A 15,004-nucleotide genomic window follows, 5' to 3' on the forward strand; every position below is an offset into this window, starting at 1 on the left:
AAGACAGCACCAGCCCCTGGCTGAGCCCCGGGAGATGCAGCAGCATTGGGGCAAGGATGCAGCTGCAAGGAAGAGGAGCTCCAAGCCCTTGAATCCACAGGAGCCAGGTTCCCACTGAGCCACGAGTCAGCTGGGAGCATCCCCTCTCCAGGGGCCATGATGCTGCAGCCCCTGCTTCCCCTCTTCCCCATGGCACAAGCGCGGCTCCACGGGCAGTTTCAGCGCTTTATTGTCTGGCGGTGCTGCTGCAGCACCCCCTGGCCTCCCGTGGCTGCAGGGGGGAGCCGCTCCCTCGTCCCCAGCGTGGCACCGCAGTGTCCCTGGAGCTGGAGGCTGCAGGAGCTGCAGCAGTCCGAGAACTGGCACTTAAGGAATCCTGGCTGGGGCTGCACGCTGCTCCTGTGCCGGGCACGGGGAGGGCGCGAGGCCGGGCATGGCTGTGGTCCGGTGCTCTGGGCTGGCTCACTCCACCTCGGGCGTCTTAAAAACGCTTCAAAAACGCCACCGATGCTGGGCTGTCACCAGGTGCTCGCAGCTTCGTTTCTCTTATAAAGAAACCAAACACAACCTTTTCTTCCCTTTTATGAGCTGTTCTCGATTTTGGCCAGAAATTGCTGTGCCCACCAATCCTCCAGGTCAATGGGAACGAAGTCTGAGAAAGAGGGGAGGGAGAGAGGGGAACAGCTGGAGCAGGAGCAGAGCTTTGGGTGCTCCCTTCCAAACCCCAGAAAAAATAACCATGGAATCACAGAATATCCTCAGCTGGAAGGGATCCACAGGGATCATCCAGCCCAGCTCCTGGCCCTGCACAGACACCCCTACAATCCCACCCTGGGCATCCCTGGCAGAGCTGTCCAAGCACTCCTGGAGCTCTGGCAGCCTCGGGGCTGTGCCCATTCCCTGGGGAGCCTGGGCAGTGCCAGCACCCTCTGGGGGAAGAATCTTTCCCTGATCTCCAATCTAATGACACCCCCAAGTCTTCTCCACCCCTGTGCCATGTCCCCAAAAGGCCAGACTGGATCTACAGGGACATTCTCTTCCTTGGGGAGCTCTCAGCCGCTGTGAGAGCCCAAAGGCTGCTGACTCCAGGTGCCACCAGACAACTGTTGTCCCCAAGCCCAATTGGTCCTGCTGGCCCCAGGAGAAGCAGGTTCCCTCAGGCAGCTCCTCTCTCTCCAGCATGATGCTGAACCCCTTGGTGGCAGAGGAGTCTGAATCCCAGAGGAGTCAGCAACACAGTGGAACATCCAAGGCATGCAGTGGGACATCCCCACCCCAGTGCCTGGGGACAGCTGTGCCCCCAGCACCCCCAGAGTGACCTCAGCATCAGTAGGACAGACCCAACCAGCCCCTCTGGCACATCCAGCACTGGGATCCTCCTCTTCCTTCCACTACAGCCCTGTTCAGGGGCAGCCTGAGCCCACAGCCACACACTGCACCCCGAGCCTGATGCACCCCAAAGGGCCACAACCACTCCCACTTACTTTTGAGTCCGGGGTTGGGGGTTTTCTCCACGTACTGCACGGGGCCGCAGGCGCTCTCCCCGCTCCGGCTGCTGTCCAGCTGCTGCTCTACCTGCTGCCAGGCTGGGGAGGGGGAATGAGGCTGGGTGGGTTTGGGACAGGGCTCCCAGTGCGGGGGGCTGCGGGACAGGAGCAGGAGGTGGAGCAAAGGAGGGCAAGTGCCCAGGTTGGGGACTCCGTGCCTGCCACTGATGTCCCCAGCAAGGTGTAGGTGCTGGGGAGGGGCTCCATCTGCTCCAGCTCCTCTGGCTGCTGCCCCAGGGACCCTCTGCCCTCACCTTCATAGACAAAGCGGACGTTCTCCTCGTGGGCCAGGGTGTAACATTCTTCAGGGGCTGAGATCTGCTGCAGCAGCAGTGGGGGCCTCTTGCCATTCACTCTGTTGAAGACGAGTTTCTGTGCTGGGCTGTGGAGGGAGGGAAGCAAGGGGGAGATGAGGGCACAGGCAGCTCTGCCCATGCCCACCCCAGCAAGAACTGGGGCGGTTCAGGTGTCCTGGGCTGCCCCACAGTGCACACACTTGCCCACAGCTGCAGCCACCCAGCCCCATCCCCAAGGACTGGGATAGAAAGGGACCCAGCCCCCAGGGACAGGGGATTCTGACACAGGAAGGGTGCAAGGAGAGCTCCCTGGGGAAAAGCACCAGCTGCCCCATCTCCTACCCATCCTCCAATCTAGCACCAAGTGCAGTCCCTAAGAAAGAATCTGCCACCAAAATTGCAGGAATATCAGGAAATGGAAGTGAAATCCAGTCAGGTACTGGACAGGGGATGGGCCATCCTCTGCAGATCAAACACCCAGGTTCACTGGAACAGCTGTGGCCCCAGCATGGGGCACACAAGGTGCCCCAGGACTGAGATGTTACACTCTGAAAAGTGGGAGCAGGTCAGGCTTCCTCAGAGCTGGGATCCCCTCTGGTGAGGGGCACTTCAACCACTCCCTGCCTGGATGCACCAACATGCACCAGAGCTAAAGGCAAGACTCAGGATGAGACCTAGGAGCACGTTCAATGCAAACTCCAGTATTTTGGCTTTTCTGCCCAGCTCTAGGGCAGGACACGCTTGCAACAGCCACGTTCCTCATGGGGCAAAGTCTAAGGGGCCCTAGGAGTGGGTTTGGAGGGCAGGAGAGACTGGGAGGAGGCAGCTCCTGCAGATCTGCAGGCAGGGGCTGGGGAGGGCAGTGACTCTCAAGCCCCCACAGCCAGGGGCAGGGCAGAGGGCAAATGTGGCAGAAGCCACTCCAGTGAATTCCAGGGATCCTGGGAAGGAGAGGAACTGGGGGGTAGGGGGGAAGCTCATTTCTTGGAGCTGGAGAGGAAGTGCAGAACCAGTGGGGTCCCACTACACCGTCTGGGTGTGCTGTGACTCCAGGCCTCCAGTCGGGAAAGGGTCTCCGTAGGGATCCCACCAGCACCTCCCAGCCACTGGAATACCCCACAGCACCCTGCCAACAGCTCCGGGTACTGCTGCGCGACACTGGAATTCATCAGAAAGTGTCACCCCGGCTTTTGGGACAGAGGGGAACGCCGGCTCCGCGTGGGCTCCGCGGCCCCCGAGGGTGCGCGGCGCGGCCAAGGCGGGCGGGACCGGCGCTGGCCCCGCCGCCCGGTTCGTGCAATCGGGGCCGTCGGCGGAGGGGCTGGACCAGCCCGGCCCCGGCTCTGCCCCGCACCGGGACCCCCCCGCGCCGCCTCCTTGGCGTGACCCCACCGGTCCCGCTCCCCGCGATTTCTGGGGATGGCCCGTGGGAAGGAGGGGGGGCGGCCACCCCGGTGTGTCCCCGAGCCGGGGCGGCCCACGGCACAGGGCACAGAGCCCAGGCGTGCCCAGAGCTCCGCGGGACGCACAAGCACCGCCGAGACCCCCGGGCCGAGCGGCACCGAGCGGAGCCCCCGGGTCCCCGTCCCGCGTCCCGCAGGCGGCCCGGCCGTCCCGTTCCCGTTCCCTTCAAGGTCAGGCCCGGCCGCCCCGCGCCGCTCCCTGCCAAGGTCACAGGGTCTCACCTGGCCGGGGGCCACAGGCCGGGCTGCGCTCGCCCCCGATACTCGCCCAGTTTGCTGCTCTCCACCGCCTGCTGCGTGGGACCTGCGGGGAGCGCGGGGCGTCAGGGGGCGGCCGGGGCGGGACGAGCCCCCGCGCCCCCGGCCCCGCGGCCCCCGGTACCTGTGCGGCGCTGCGTGGCGAGCTTGCTGGGGCCCCGTGTCAGCGTGTACATCGTGCGGGCCCCGGCCCACGGCCCCGCCGCCCTCTCGAGTGCCGCAGGTGCCCCTCGCCGGGGCCTTAAGCAGGCAGGGCCGAGCCCCCCCGGCTCCGACACGCCCCCGCGCTTAAAGGGGAACGCGCAGGGAGCGAGGGGGACGCGGAGACGGCGCCCAGCGCCCGGGGGGAGGGGGGATACCCGCGGGACGGGTCGGGGGGACACACAGGTCGGTGGGAGGCGTGCGGGGACACACGCGGCACGTGTGTGCTGTGCAAGAGACATGTCTGGGTTGTGGGGACACATAGGGGACGCGCACGGGATACATCGGGAGCGCGTGTGTGGATTTATGGGGACACACAGGATGCAGGAACACACGCTGGAGACAAGCAGGGCACATGCTGAGAGCACATGTGGGGACTTTCATGGGACACAGAAGGGACATGCGGGAGACATAGGACTCGCACAGGACACACGGAATGCGCAGAAGGGACATTGGACCGTGCGGGGCTGAAGTAGGGGAGAGGGCACAGCAGGCACGTGGGACACAAGATGGCACAGGGGCGCAGGGGACACGGGAGTCACGGGAAACTCGGAGGGGACCCGCACGGGGACATTCAGGACACAGGACACTGGAGCCACGGCACACACAGGGGACAGATAGGGGTCATTCCTGGGACACAAAGGACCCAGGCAGGGAAAAGTGAAGGGGTGCAGAGGCAGGGGCTGAGGTACCACCCCGACGGGGACAGCGCCGTGAGCCGCGCATCCCACGACAAGCGCAGGGAGCCGGGGTGGGCAGCGGCGCCCCTGCCAGCCCGGTGATCTTTGGAGTGGGAGGTTCCGCCAAGGTGTCCCCACGTGGCAGGAGGTGCAGACCCAGGACACGACCCCGAGCTGGTCCCCGGCTACCCCGCAGTGTCCACCGGCCGCCCCTGTGGCTGGCGACAGCACCCAGAGTTTTGGGGAGAGACCGTGTGACAAACACACTGGGGTCTCTGGGAGGCTCCAGGCCTCCTCCAGGGGCTGCAGAGCCACCCCACGAGGGTGACCTTTGCCTTTCCGCCACGTTGCCCCGGTAGTGGCTAGAGAGGGAGTGGTGTACGAGGGTACCTCCCATAAAAGCCCAGCCTCGCCTGGCCCTGGTGGGTGCCCGGCACGCTTGGACCCATCGCGGGTGTGCATCCACTGCTGCCACCCCCAACCCTGTTACTGTGCCTAAATACACCCCTGACCCACGGGATGCCACCAGTGGCTGTCACCCGCCTTGTAACGTACTGGGGAGCTGTGCCTCAGTTTCCCCCCGGACCTGCCGGGGTTTCTAAGCGCCTGTTGGCGCATTCCTGAGCCTTTTCATGCTTGGAAGGGCTGAACCCCTAATCTTTGTGCTCCAGATGGATCCCTCCGGACCTCCATCACCACTGACCGCTGCCGCGGAAAAGGGGGGTGGTCCCCTCCTCGCCTCCATTTTCCTGGGGTGTCCGCGCAGAGCTTCACTTTGTCCCTTTTGGGGGGTGCCGGTGCACGGCGGGAGAGCGGCAGCACCGGGGCTGGGGGGGGGGGGGGGGGGTCCCCGGTGGGTGATGGAGCCGAGGGGCGGCGGGGCAGGAGGGCGCTCAGCCGCGCCGCTGGTGTAGTGGTATCATGCAAGATTCCCATTCTTGCGACCCGGGTTCGATTCCCGGGCGGCGCAGTTCTTTTTCGTTGCTCGATGTCGCTATAGGACATGAAAGACACACTGCTGCTCTCAGGGTGAAGAAAAGGGGGAGTTTACTTTCTGACTCCAACATTTATAGTTTTCCAAAAATGACAGTGGATTGGAGGGTGACAGTGCCACCTCTCCAATGACACTGGACAAACCAACAGTCCATCAAATTTCTCCTCCTCTATAAAAGAATGCAAATCAGTAAGTTATTTACAGAAAGTGTGTGAGAAAGTTTGCTACGAGAATGTAAGCATCAGAAGGCTTAGAAAATCTTAAAAAATCAGGGCGGCCGCTCTGCCTTCTCCCCTCCCCGCCGTGCGGAGCTCCACCCGCGGCGCAGGGCGGTGCCGGGAGCCGCAGTTCCCTCCCGCCCCGGCCATGCAGGTCCCGGCGGCCGCGGAGCGGAACAAGGGCCCGATCCTGGCGGTGCTGCGGGAGTGCGCGGGGCCGGGCGCGGGGCCGGGCGCGCTGCGGGTGCTGGAGGTGGGCGCGGGCTCGGGGCTCCACGCCGCGCACTTCGCGCGGGCGCTGCCGCAGACGCGCTGGCAGCCCTCGGACATCGACCCCCGGGCGCTGCGCAGGTGAGCGGGGCCGGGGGTCCCGGGGGGACGGGGGACCCCGCAGGACTCCGGGGGCACCGCCTGCAGCCCCCTCCCACGCGCCCATGGACCCGCGGCGCCGGTTCCCTGCTCCCCGTTTTAATTTTTTATTTATTTTATTTCCTTTGGGGATTTTGGGAAAACCCCAATATCTAATTCTCCTGCAGCCCAGGCTCTCCTGCTTAGTGCTTTGCTACCTCCAGGTAAACCCCAATATCCAGCTTTCGGATAAACTGGATACGTATTTTCTTCCTAGAAAAGACTCTCTCAATAGTGGGCCCAGGATCCACAATTTTTTTCTTTTATCAGGAAAAAACCCAATAGCCAACTCTCCAGCAGCCCAAGCTCCCCTGCTCAGTACCGTATTCTTTCCAGGCAAACCCCAATATCCTGCTCTCAGATGAGATTAATGTGTATTTTTTCACAGCAAAGACCCCCTTGGACAGTCCAGGCTCTCTGGCTTGATGCTTTATTATTTCCAGGCAAACCACAATATTCAGCTCTTGCCCAGCCCAGGCCCCCCAGGTCAATACTCACAATATTTTTTTCAATAAATCCCCAATATCCAACTCCCAAACAACCCATGCTCCCCACCTCAGGACTTTATTTCTCCCAGAAAACTCCCAAAATCCAGCTCTTCACTGCAGAGAAAAAATAAGCCTGGTGGGGAGATGGTGGAACCAGCCCCTGTCCAGGAGGAGTTTTGTGCTGCCCACCCAGTAGCACCCACCACCCTGGGTAAAAATAATCTCCAGGCTGGGAGGCTGCAGGAGCTGAGACCTAGGTGGTGAATGTGCCAAAAAGGGTGTAAATAACACCAAAATCAGGAGGTGCTGGTGCAGTGGTGCCAATGGGGTTCCCCACAAGAGAGTTCTCCAAACTTGGCAAGGTTGGGCCCTGGGGCCTCTGCATCCACATGCTGCTGGTTGTCCAGGTGCTTCCAGTTCTCCATGTGGCAGCTGGAAGCAAAGGGCTGGGCAAGGAGCCCCCAGGCTGTGCTGCACCCACATCCCTGTGGGTGTTTTCCCACTCCTGAGAGTCCCTGCAGGGCTCTGTCCCCGCCTGCAGCGGCTGCTGGGGCTGCAGGGGCACCCGGCTGGGCTTGAGCTGGGCTTTGGTGCCCACAGCATCGCTGCCTACGTGGAGGCCACGGGGGTGCCCAACCTGCTGCCCCCCATCCTGCTGGACGTGTCCCAGGGCTGGGAGACCTGGGGGGGCACCCAGCCCTCCACCCTGGACCTCGTGGTCAGCATCAACATGATGCACATCGCAGAGCTGCGCTGCACTGAGGTGAGCGCCCTCCACAGCCCCTGTCCCCTGCCGGGGCGGCTCCCGGGGGTGTCCCCAGCCCCCTGACCTGTCCCCACCTCTCTCGTTCCCCAGGGCCTGTTCAGGGGTGCTGGGGTGCTGCTGAAGCCCGGAGGTGTGCTCTTCACCTATGGGGTGGGTCACCTGTCCTGGTGCAGGAGAGTCCTGGGGGCTGCAGGGTGTCAGAGCAGATACTGGGGAGTAGCTCTGCTCATGGCTTAGGGAGGGAGCTGGGAAATGCAGGGGCTTGGCTTCTGGGGGGGTCTCTGCCTTTTGGGGCACCTGCTGAGCCCTGAAAGGGGCAGTTTTGGAGGAGGCAGATCCTGTCCTCCCTCACCTTATCCAAAGCAGGGTCTGGGGGTGCCTGCAGAGAGTGACAGGACTCACAGTGGGTGACAGGACTCCTTGGGGGGCTGTGTCTCTTCGCACTTGGCTTCTGTGCTTGGTGGGGGCAGCAGCCCGTGGCAGGGGGGCTGGGGTGCACAGGGTGGCTCCTGCCTGCAGCTCCAGCTGTGTCCCACCAGCCCTACGCCGTGGACGGCCAGATCAGCCCCCAGAGCAACGTGGACTTTGACCGCAGCCTGAGGCAGAGGTAGGAGGGGGCAGGGGGGCTCCTGGGGCCCCATCCTGTCCTCTCTGTGCCGCCCCTGCAGCTGCAGGAAGCTCCCTCCCAGCGTGGTCCTTCAAGATAAGCCAGGCCTGAGGGCAGCCCCCAGCCGGGGGTGCCCCCGGGGCTGCTTTGGGTGTCCCCTGTGTGACCCAGGGCTCCTCCCCGCAGCAATCCCGCCTGGGGGCTGCGGGACACGGCGCTGCTGCGGGAGCTGGCCGAGGCCAACGGGCTGAGCCTGGAGAGGATGGTACGTGCTGGGCCCCGGGGCTGCCCGTGCTGCCGGGCACCTCTGAGCCCTGCTCTGTGCTTCCAGGTGGACATGCCGGCCAACAACAAGAGCCTGATCTTCCGCAAGCTGTAACCTGCCCTGACGGCACTTCCAGCGCCTCCCGGCACTGCTGTCCCCATGATGCCTCCTGCAGGGTGTCACTGTCCCGCCGTGGCTGCCACTGGGGCTGGGGACAGCAGTGATGGGACAGAGCCCCACTCACCCAGCTGGGGCTGACTTGGCTGGGTGGGGTCCATCTGCCCTGGTGCCTTTGGGACTCTCTTTGCAGTGGGGTGCCCCAGCCTGGGCCACAAGACCCAGCACAGCTGCCACGGGGGGTCACAGGTGTGGGGGGGGACAACACCCCCTGGGCATGGGGGATACTCCTTGCTCCATTTCCTCAGAGGATGCTGTGCCGATGGTGTTTCCCTTCCCCCTTTCCTCAGGATTGTGCTGTTGCCCCCCCAATAAACTCTGTGGCTTTGCCCCCCACACCCCAGCAGCTCCCTGATGTTTTCAGCACAAACACTGGGGGTGGGGGTGTCCCCAGTTCAAACTCCAGCACCAATTAAAGGGTCAGGTCCAGCACCCAGGGGTGTTACACTGGGCCCAGAGGCTTTGGTGATGTGGGAAGATTTTATGGGTGGGGTGTTCCCAGCAGATCTCCCACCCCTCTGCAACCCAACCCAGTTCTCTATTGCTTCTGGACAGGCTGGGGTAGGGGTCACACGGTGGGGGAACATGCAGCAGATAAATTACAGTGGAGGTGGGAGTTGGTCTGAGGCTCAGCACGGGGTTGGGGAGAACTACCTGACAGTGGTAACCTCCAGACACAGGCACTGGTGCAGGGGCTCCCTCAGGCTGCCCCTTTCGTGCTGTGTCTGCAGCTCCCCCATCAGCACATCCTGACTCTCCCCTAGTCCTGGAAGCGGTTCAGGAGGTCGCAGGTTTTCTTCTCCATCAGCTCATAGATCTTCTTCACCCGTTTGTCGTTGGCTGCCCGGACGTAGCTGCTGGGATCCAGCGTGGCCATTCCGTCGTGCACCTCGCCCATGATGATCAGGGGCCCGTCCTCCGCCGTCATGTTGGGGCAGGGGCAGCTCCAGTCCATGTCGGTCAGGGTCACCTCCAGGTACTTGATGTTGAAGAACTTGAGGCCCATCTTCTCATCCTTGAGGACGTCCTCGAGAGCGAAGCGGGCTATGCCAGAGTCCTGGTCCTCCACGATCTCCATGAGCCGCCCCACGATGGCGAAGTCGCTGCGGCAGAGGCTCAGCACCATCTTGCTCTTCAGGCGGCAGGCCTTGCACTGCAGGCTCTTGGGGAAGGGACACACGTCCTCGCAGGTCTCCTTGCTCTCAAAGTTGTTGGTGTTGCCCTCGCAGCCGCCGTAGACGAAGGAGTGGCACTGCTTCAGCAGGTGGTTGTACGCCCAGCGCGGCTCCCAGTTCTGGCAGGGCCCCTGCACCATGGGCAGGAGGCAGGTGGGGCGGGCGCTGCCCAGGCAGGCGGCTCGGCACTCCTCGTACGTCTCGAAGTGGTTCCTGTTGGCCCCGCAGCCGCCGTAGCGGAAGGTCAGGCAGGAGCCCTGCTTGGCATCAAAATGCCAGCGCACCTCCGTGGCCTCGCACCGCCGCCGGTCCGGCTCCTTCAGGCACTCGGCGCTGGGGAAGGGCTGGGGGCTGCCGGTCCGCGGGGTCCCCCCCGGCTCCCGCCTGAGCACCGACAGCGGGAAGTCGGCGCGGAGCAGCCCGGCGGCGTTCCGGGCCGTGCAGGTGTAGATGCCGGCGTCCTCGTGGCGGGCGTTGTAGATGACCAGCTGGCCGATGTTGGTGACCACCACGTTGCCGTACATCTGGTCCGGCCGCATGATGAAGTTCTCTTCCCGCTCGCTCTGCTTCTCCCAGGTGATGTCGGGCTGCGGGCGGCCGCTCACGTCGCAGCGGAAGCTGACGGTGCCGCCGGCGCGCACGGACTGGTGGAAGGGGTTGGTGTAGAGGGCGGGGGGCACCGGCAGCTCGGGGCCGGCGCCCGGCGTGGGGCGCGCCGTGGTCTCCTGCGGCACGGGGCTGGTGTCGGGCCAGGTGAAGATGTGCTTGCAGGGCACGGTGGTGAGGCGGGTGCCGCGCAGACACGCCTCGGCGTCCATGTAGCACTTGTTGTAGTAGGTGAGGCCGTCGGAGGCGCAAGTGAAGTTGGGCTCCTTCTCGCAGCGGTCCTTGCACTTGCAGACGGGCTGCCCGTCCCAGATGTCGCAGTCGGAGCCCTGCTGCGCGCACACGAAGCTCTCGCAGGAGGCTGCGGGCGCCAGCGCCAGCGCCGGAACGCTGCCGTCGGCAAAGCGCGCGGCCACGCAGCTCCGCAGCCCACACACGTTGGTGCAGCATTTCTCAAAGTCTTCACAGTCCTGGCCGGGGAGGGAGAAGAGATTGCGGGGGGCACGTGGAGGTCACCCCTGTGCTGGGGCTGTGGGTGCTGTTCCCATCCCTGTGGGACTTTGGGGTGGGCAGGTGTCCCCCGCGCAGCCCTGTGCACCTTCAGCATCGCTGGGCTCCGGCTAGAGCCAGAGCTCCCCGGCACAGCTGTCCTAGCCCCAGCCCACCCTCAGCACCCCCAGGATGTTTGGGGGTGCACCGCAGGGATGATGGTCGCTTCTCACAGCAGAGAGCAACCTGCCCTTCTCAGCTTTTGCTGGCCGAGGGAGGGCAGAACGCGCACTGATGAATTGTGAAGGAGTCTCCCCTCGGGGTTCAGACAGCCCTAACCGGGGTGGGGTTACCCCTGCTCAGCCTGGTGGAGCCAGGACTCTCTGGAATGGACAACGCGGTCCGTGGGTGGGCTCCGACCCCCAGGGAAAATTTGGGAGAGGATTCTGTTCTCGGGCTGATGGGGTCCGTGTCCCAGCACACCCATTCCCTTCATCCCAGCCAGCCCTTTGACAGGGTGGAAGCATCCTGGGGGTGCACGAGGAGGGTGTTCTGACCATGGGACACGGTCTGAGGGGGTGACATGAGGGAGCAACAAGCAGTTTCTCTGCCTGTGGGCAACTGGGGAGCCCAGCAGACAGGAGGGGCTTAGGGGGCAGAGCTGCAGCAAGGCTGCAGAGCCCGTTGCTCTCAAACAACTGAACCGGCTGTGCCACCCAGCACAGGACCCACACCACACCCCAAAGCATCTCCTTCGGGGACCTGGGGATGCCCCCCAAACCCCGTTATCGCCCGCCGCCCCCCCCGCTCACCTGGTCGGCCTGGCACTCCCGCTCGCAGGTGCTCTGGGCGTCCACCCACAGGTTGGGGTTCAGCTGGTTGGGGCAGACGCCCAGGTGCCGCATCCTGCCCGCCTGCAGGCTCAGCCCGGCCGCCGCCGCCAGCACGGGCAGGAGCAGCGCGATGTCCAGCGGGCCCCGCTGCCGGCCCGCCCGCTGCCCCCGGGCCCCGCGCCCGCCTCTCCCCCGAGGAGCCATCGGGGCCACCCCGCGCCGCCGGCCTGGCTCGCTGGAGAGGGCTCAGGATAAATCACATTCAGGACGGACGGGATGAGGGAGAAGGCGGGCGGGGGGACAAAGAGTAGGAGGAGAGGACCAAACCTCTGTCCTTCAGCACACCCGACGCCCGCCGGACCACCGGCGATGCCGCCCGCCGCCTCCATCCATCGCCGCTCGGGTCTCGGGGCGCCGGGGACGCGGCGGGTGGCTCTCGGGGCTCAGTCCATCCCCGGCACGGCCAGCGGGGCGAGTGGGGTGGAAGGGGAGGACGGGAAGGTTGTAATCTGAATCCCCTCCCTTCCCACTGATGTTTCTGGGTGTTTGGAATGGGAAAGGCGCTGACCTCAGCCTCTAACCCCGGCGAGCCCGGCGATCCCTGGGCAAACACGGGGGGAGATCAAAGGCAGAATGCAGAAAGTCTCCAAAGAGGGAGAGTGAAAGGGGGGGCGGGGGGGGGGGGCTCACACAAAAACCCGCCCGGCCCACGGAGCCGAATTCCTGCAGGATGAGAAAACAGCCGGAGCCTGCGGTCCCCTCGGACGGGGCGGGCGGCGGGAGGGACGCGGCGCCCACGGAGCCCACGGAGCGGGCGCCGGGACCCGGCGGGCCCGGGCGTCCCTCACCCCGCACCGCATCTCTGGGCACCCACCGGCCCCACAGCCGAAGGTGCCGGGAGCGGGACAGCGGCACGGATCCATCCCTGCTTTCCAGCCCGCATCCCACCAGTGCCGTGCTGCGGGCACAGGACCGTGTCTCGCCTGGCGGGGTGGGTGCCCACCCAGGCCCCCTGCAGGGGCTCCCCCAGCCCCCTGGGGCTCCCAGCCCTCCCTCCCCCATGATTTACAGCCAGGATGTTTCCTGAGCCACACCAGACCCCGGCACATGGGGCTGGGGCTCAACCAGCACGTCCCGCACCAGCCCAGAGCTGGCAGGAGCCGGCCCCGGCTCCCAGGCCAGATCCCCCTAATCCCCAATGGAGACTGACCTGCAGCAGGAACATTTAATGGCATTTTGGGAGCATTAACTCTTCCGGCTCTGGTGAGAGCCTCAGCCCTGAGGGGGGTTTGCAACCCCTGTGAAACAGCAAACCTGAGGGCGTTTTGCCCCGGGGAGCAGCTCAGCACCTCCATTCTCCCCTCTTGGGGAGCAGGTGGTAGAGAGGACAAAAAAATCGGTGGGAGCTCTTTCCTTTTTTTGTTTTTTTTTTTTTTTTTTTTGTGGTGGGGGTGATCCAACCCACCCCCACTCCAGAGCTGCTTTCACATGGAATGGTTTGGCGCTCCCCCAGTCTGTGGCTCCTTGGGGAAGCCCTTTTGCCCCAGACCAGGTGATCTGGGGGACCCTCAGCACCGCCACGCTGGTGTGAGCAGGGTGCAGCCACAATGCTCTGGCACAGTGACCTCCAGCCAGCAGGACTTACAGTGCTGTGACCAGCCACCCCTGCCACCCCTGCCAGCCCTGCCACCAGCACACGGCTGCACTGCTGCTGCCTCTGGGCTGCCCATGGTGATTCTGGGGCTCCCTGGGACCCAAACCCCAAAGCACAGTCAGGTCTGTCACCAGCTGGCCATGGCCATGCATGGAGGGCTGGAGCGTGTCCCATGGCTGTGCCCTGAATCCCATTCCACAGCCAAGCAGGCTCCCAAGGGTCCATCCAGCTGCAGATGCTGAGGGAAGGTTACGCTGCCCTGGGACACTCAGGGGAGGCTGATGTTCTGCAAACAGGGAATTGCATCAGGCTAGCCCAGCCAGGAGCTGCCAGGGCCTGTACCCTGCATGCCCTGGCAGCCTGAAAGCCCCAGACTGACCCAGCTGGCCCCAGGCACTCACTGCCTGGAGATCCCTGATCCACAAACCCACAAATTCCAGCTGGGAAGCAACGTGGCAGATGCACAGCACCTTGGTCCCAGGGCTGCAGCCCAGAGGCATAGAGCCACTTTGGGGTGTCCCAGGGTCCTTCCAGGGGAACTGGTGCAGGAGGGAAGGGGGAACAAGACCTGGAGCCCAACTTCTGCCCATACCCATGTCTGAGCTCTGTGTGGTCACAGCATGATGCCAGTGCCAGGCTCTGGGTAGGTTCTTGCCCCACTGGCCCTTTCCAGAGGAACAGTGCCAGAGGGTGGCATGTGTCTCACACCGGAGCCCAAGGGGCCTCATGCCTGTGCTCTCAACATCAGAAGCTGCAAGGACAAGCCAGGAACCTTCACCTCAGTGGTGCAAGGCTGGATGGAGGAATGGCAGCTGCTGCATGGCTAGAAAAGCAGCTCCCAACAACTGGAAATCCTCACCAACACCTTGGGACCCCAACCCAGCCTCTTTTAGTGCTTCTTCAGCTGAAGGTGAATGACAAAGCAACTCTTCCCACCCTGACCAAGCCCACAGAAATTCCACCATCTCAACAGTTCCCAGCTGTTCACCTCCATGTGTCCAGGCACCAACTGCACCCTAGAACAGGGATTTTTTGGGTCACTTTCAAAGATCCCAGACACAGATGAGGGTTTTACGCTTCATCTTCTCCCTCCAAGACAAGGAATTGGCCCAGCACTGTGTCCTGGAGGGAAGAGTGCCGTGCCACGTATCCCTGCTCCCAGAACCTGCTGCACCCAGCAGGCTCCTGTCCCTCCAAGGAACTCGTGGGCAGCCGCACCCTCATTTTCAAGCACCTTGCAGTTGTATGAAGGTCACCACCTCTTCCCAGCCTATGTGGGACAGTGGGACCAACCCAAGAAACCTCAGATCAGAAAGGTGAGTGTGGAGAAACACACTCAGTGACCAAAGCCCTGAATCATCCCAGAGCAACCTGCTCCCTCCTTTCTCCGAGGAGCAGAGAGCTCTCGCAGCCTTCCCAGCCGGCTCAGGCTGTGCCGTGTTTTCCCGCCCGGCTCTTCCCAGGCAGACAGCTGCGGCCCCGCAGCCCCCGCTGCTCCGCCCTAATGGGCTCCGGCTGTCCCGACCCCACCTGAAACCACACACAGCCTTTGTTTCGGCCCTGGGAGAGGGAACAGACACTTCCAGAACCCCCTGAAGAAAAAGAGGAAAAAAAAAGGGCTGTGTGACTCTTCCCTGACCAGGCTTTCACCTTAGCTCCAGGGTTTTCCAGGCTGCAGACACGATCTCATTTCCCCCTGCCCCCTCTCAGCCCCAGCAATTACTACTTAAGCTGTTAAAACAAGCGTGGCCAGTCTGGTACGAAGTGGAAAATCTGATCCTAGGGAAGTGAGAAGGCATGGGAAAAGGGAGGTCAAGGGGAGGTGGGCTGGGAGAAGGGGATCAGACAAGAAGTCTCCCTCCACCCCAGGATCAAATCC

General features: G+C 63.5%; 3 protein-coding genes and 1 non-coding gene across 5 annotated transcripts; 2 read left to right on the forward strand and 2 right to left on the reverse strand.

Moving 5' to 3' along the window:
* Positions 1 to 211: 211 nt before the first annotated feature.
* MCRIP2 (MAPK regulated corepressor interacting protein 2) lies at positions 212 to 3,812 on the reverse strand. The gene is made up of 5 exons (XM_066560543.1): positions 3,689 to 3,812; positions 3,529 to 3,610; positions 1,802 to 1,929; positions 1,485 to 1,586; positions 212 to 652 (listed from the first exon to the last, which is right to left on the reverse strand). The coding sequence occupies exons 1-5, from the start codon at positions 3,738 to 3,740 to the stop codon at positions 582 to 584; spliced, it is 435 nt and encodes a 144-aa protein (XP_066416640.1). The 5' UTR covers positions 3,741 to 3,812; the 3' UTR covers positions 212 to 581.
* Positions 3,813 to 5,344: 1,532 nt separating this feature from the next.
* On the forward strand, positions 5,345 to 5,415 carry TRNAG-CCC (transfer RNA glycine (anticodon CCC)). Its single transcript has one exon. It is a non-coding gene; the product is annotated as a tRNA-Gly (tRNA).
* Positions 5,416 to 5,797: 382 nt separating this feature from the next.
* Positions 5,798 to 8,706, forward strand: METTL26 (methyltransferase like 26). 2 transcript variants are annotated; one of them, XM_066560911.1, is made up of 6 exons: positions 5,798 to 6,008; positions 7,154 to 7,316; positions 7,410 to 7,469; positions 7,859 to 7,926; positions 8,113 to 8,191; positions 8,258 to 8,706. In XM_066560911.1, exons 1-6 carry the CDS (start codon positions 5,806 to 5,808, stop codon positions 8,303 to 8,305), a joined length of 621 nt encoding a protein of 206 aa, XP_066417008.1. In that variant the 5' UTR covers positions 5,798 to 5,805; the 3' UTR covers positions 8,306 to 8,706. The 2 variants fall into 2 exon arrangements, with proteins under 2 accessions (XP_066417008.1, XP_066417009.1); XM_066560912.1 differs by lacking the exon at positions 7,410 to 7,469.
* A 422-nt stretch (positions 8,707 to 9,128) lies between these two features.
* Positions 9,129 to 11,860, reverse strand: WFIKKN1 (WAP, follistatin/kazal, immunoglobulin, kunitz and netrin domain containing 1). The gene is given in 4 exon segments (XM_066561104.1): positions 9,129 to 10,619; positions 11,451 to 11,681; positions 11,683 to 11,716; positions 11,799 to 11,860. Coding segments are annotated over 4 exon segments (1,818 nt in total).
* Positions 11,861 to 15,004: the final 3,144 nt, after the last annotated feature.

Source organism: Molothrus aeneus, chromosome 16 (assembly GCF_037042795.1).
Source record: "Molothrus aeneus isolate 106 chromosome 16, BPBGC_Maene_1.0, whole genome shotgun sequence".
Classification (NCBI taxonomy): domain Eukaryota; kingdom Metazoa; phylum Chordata; class Aves; order Passeriformes; family Icteridae; genus Molothrus; species Molothrus aeneus.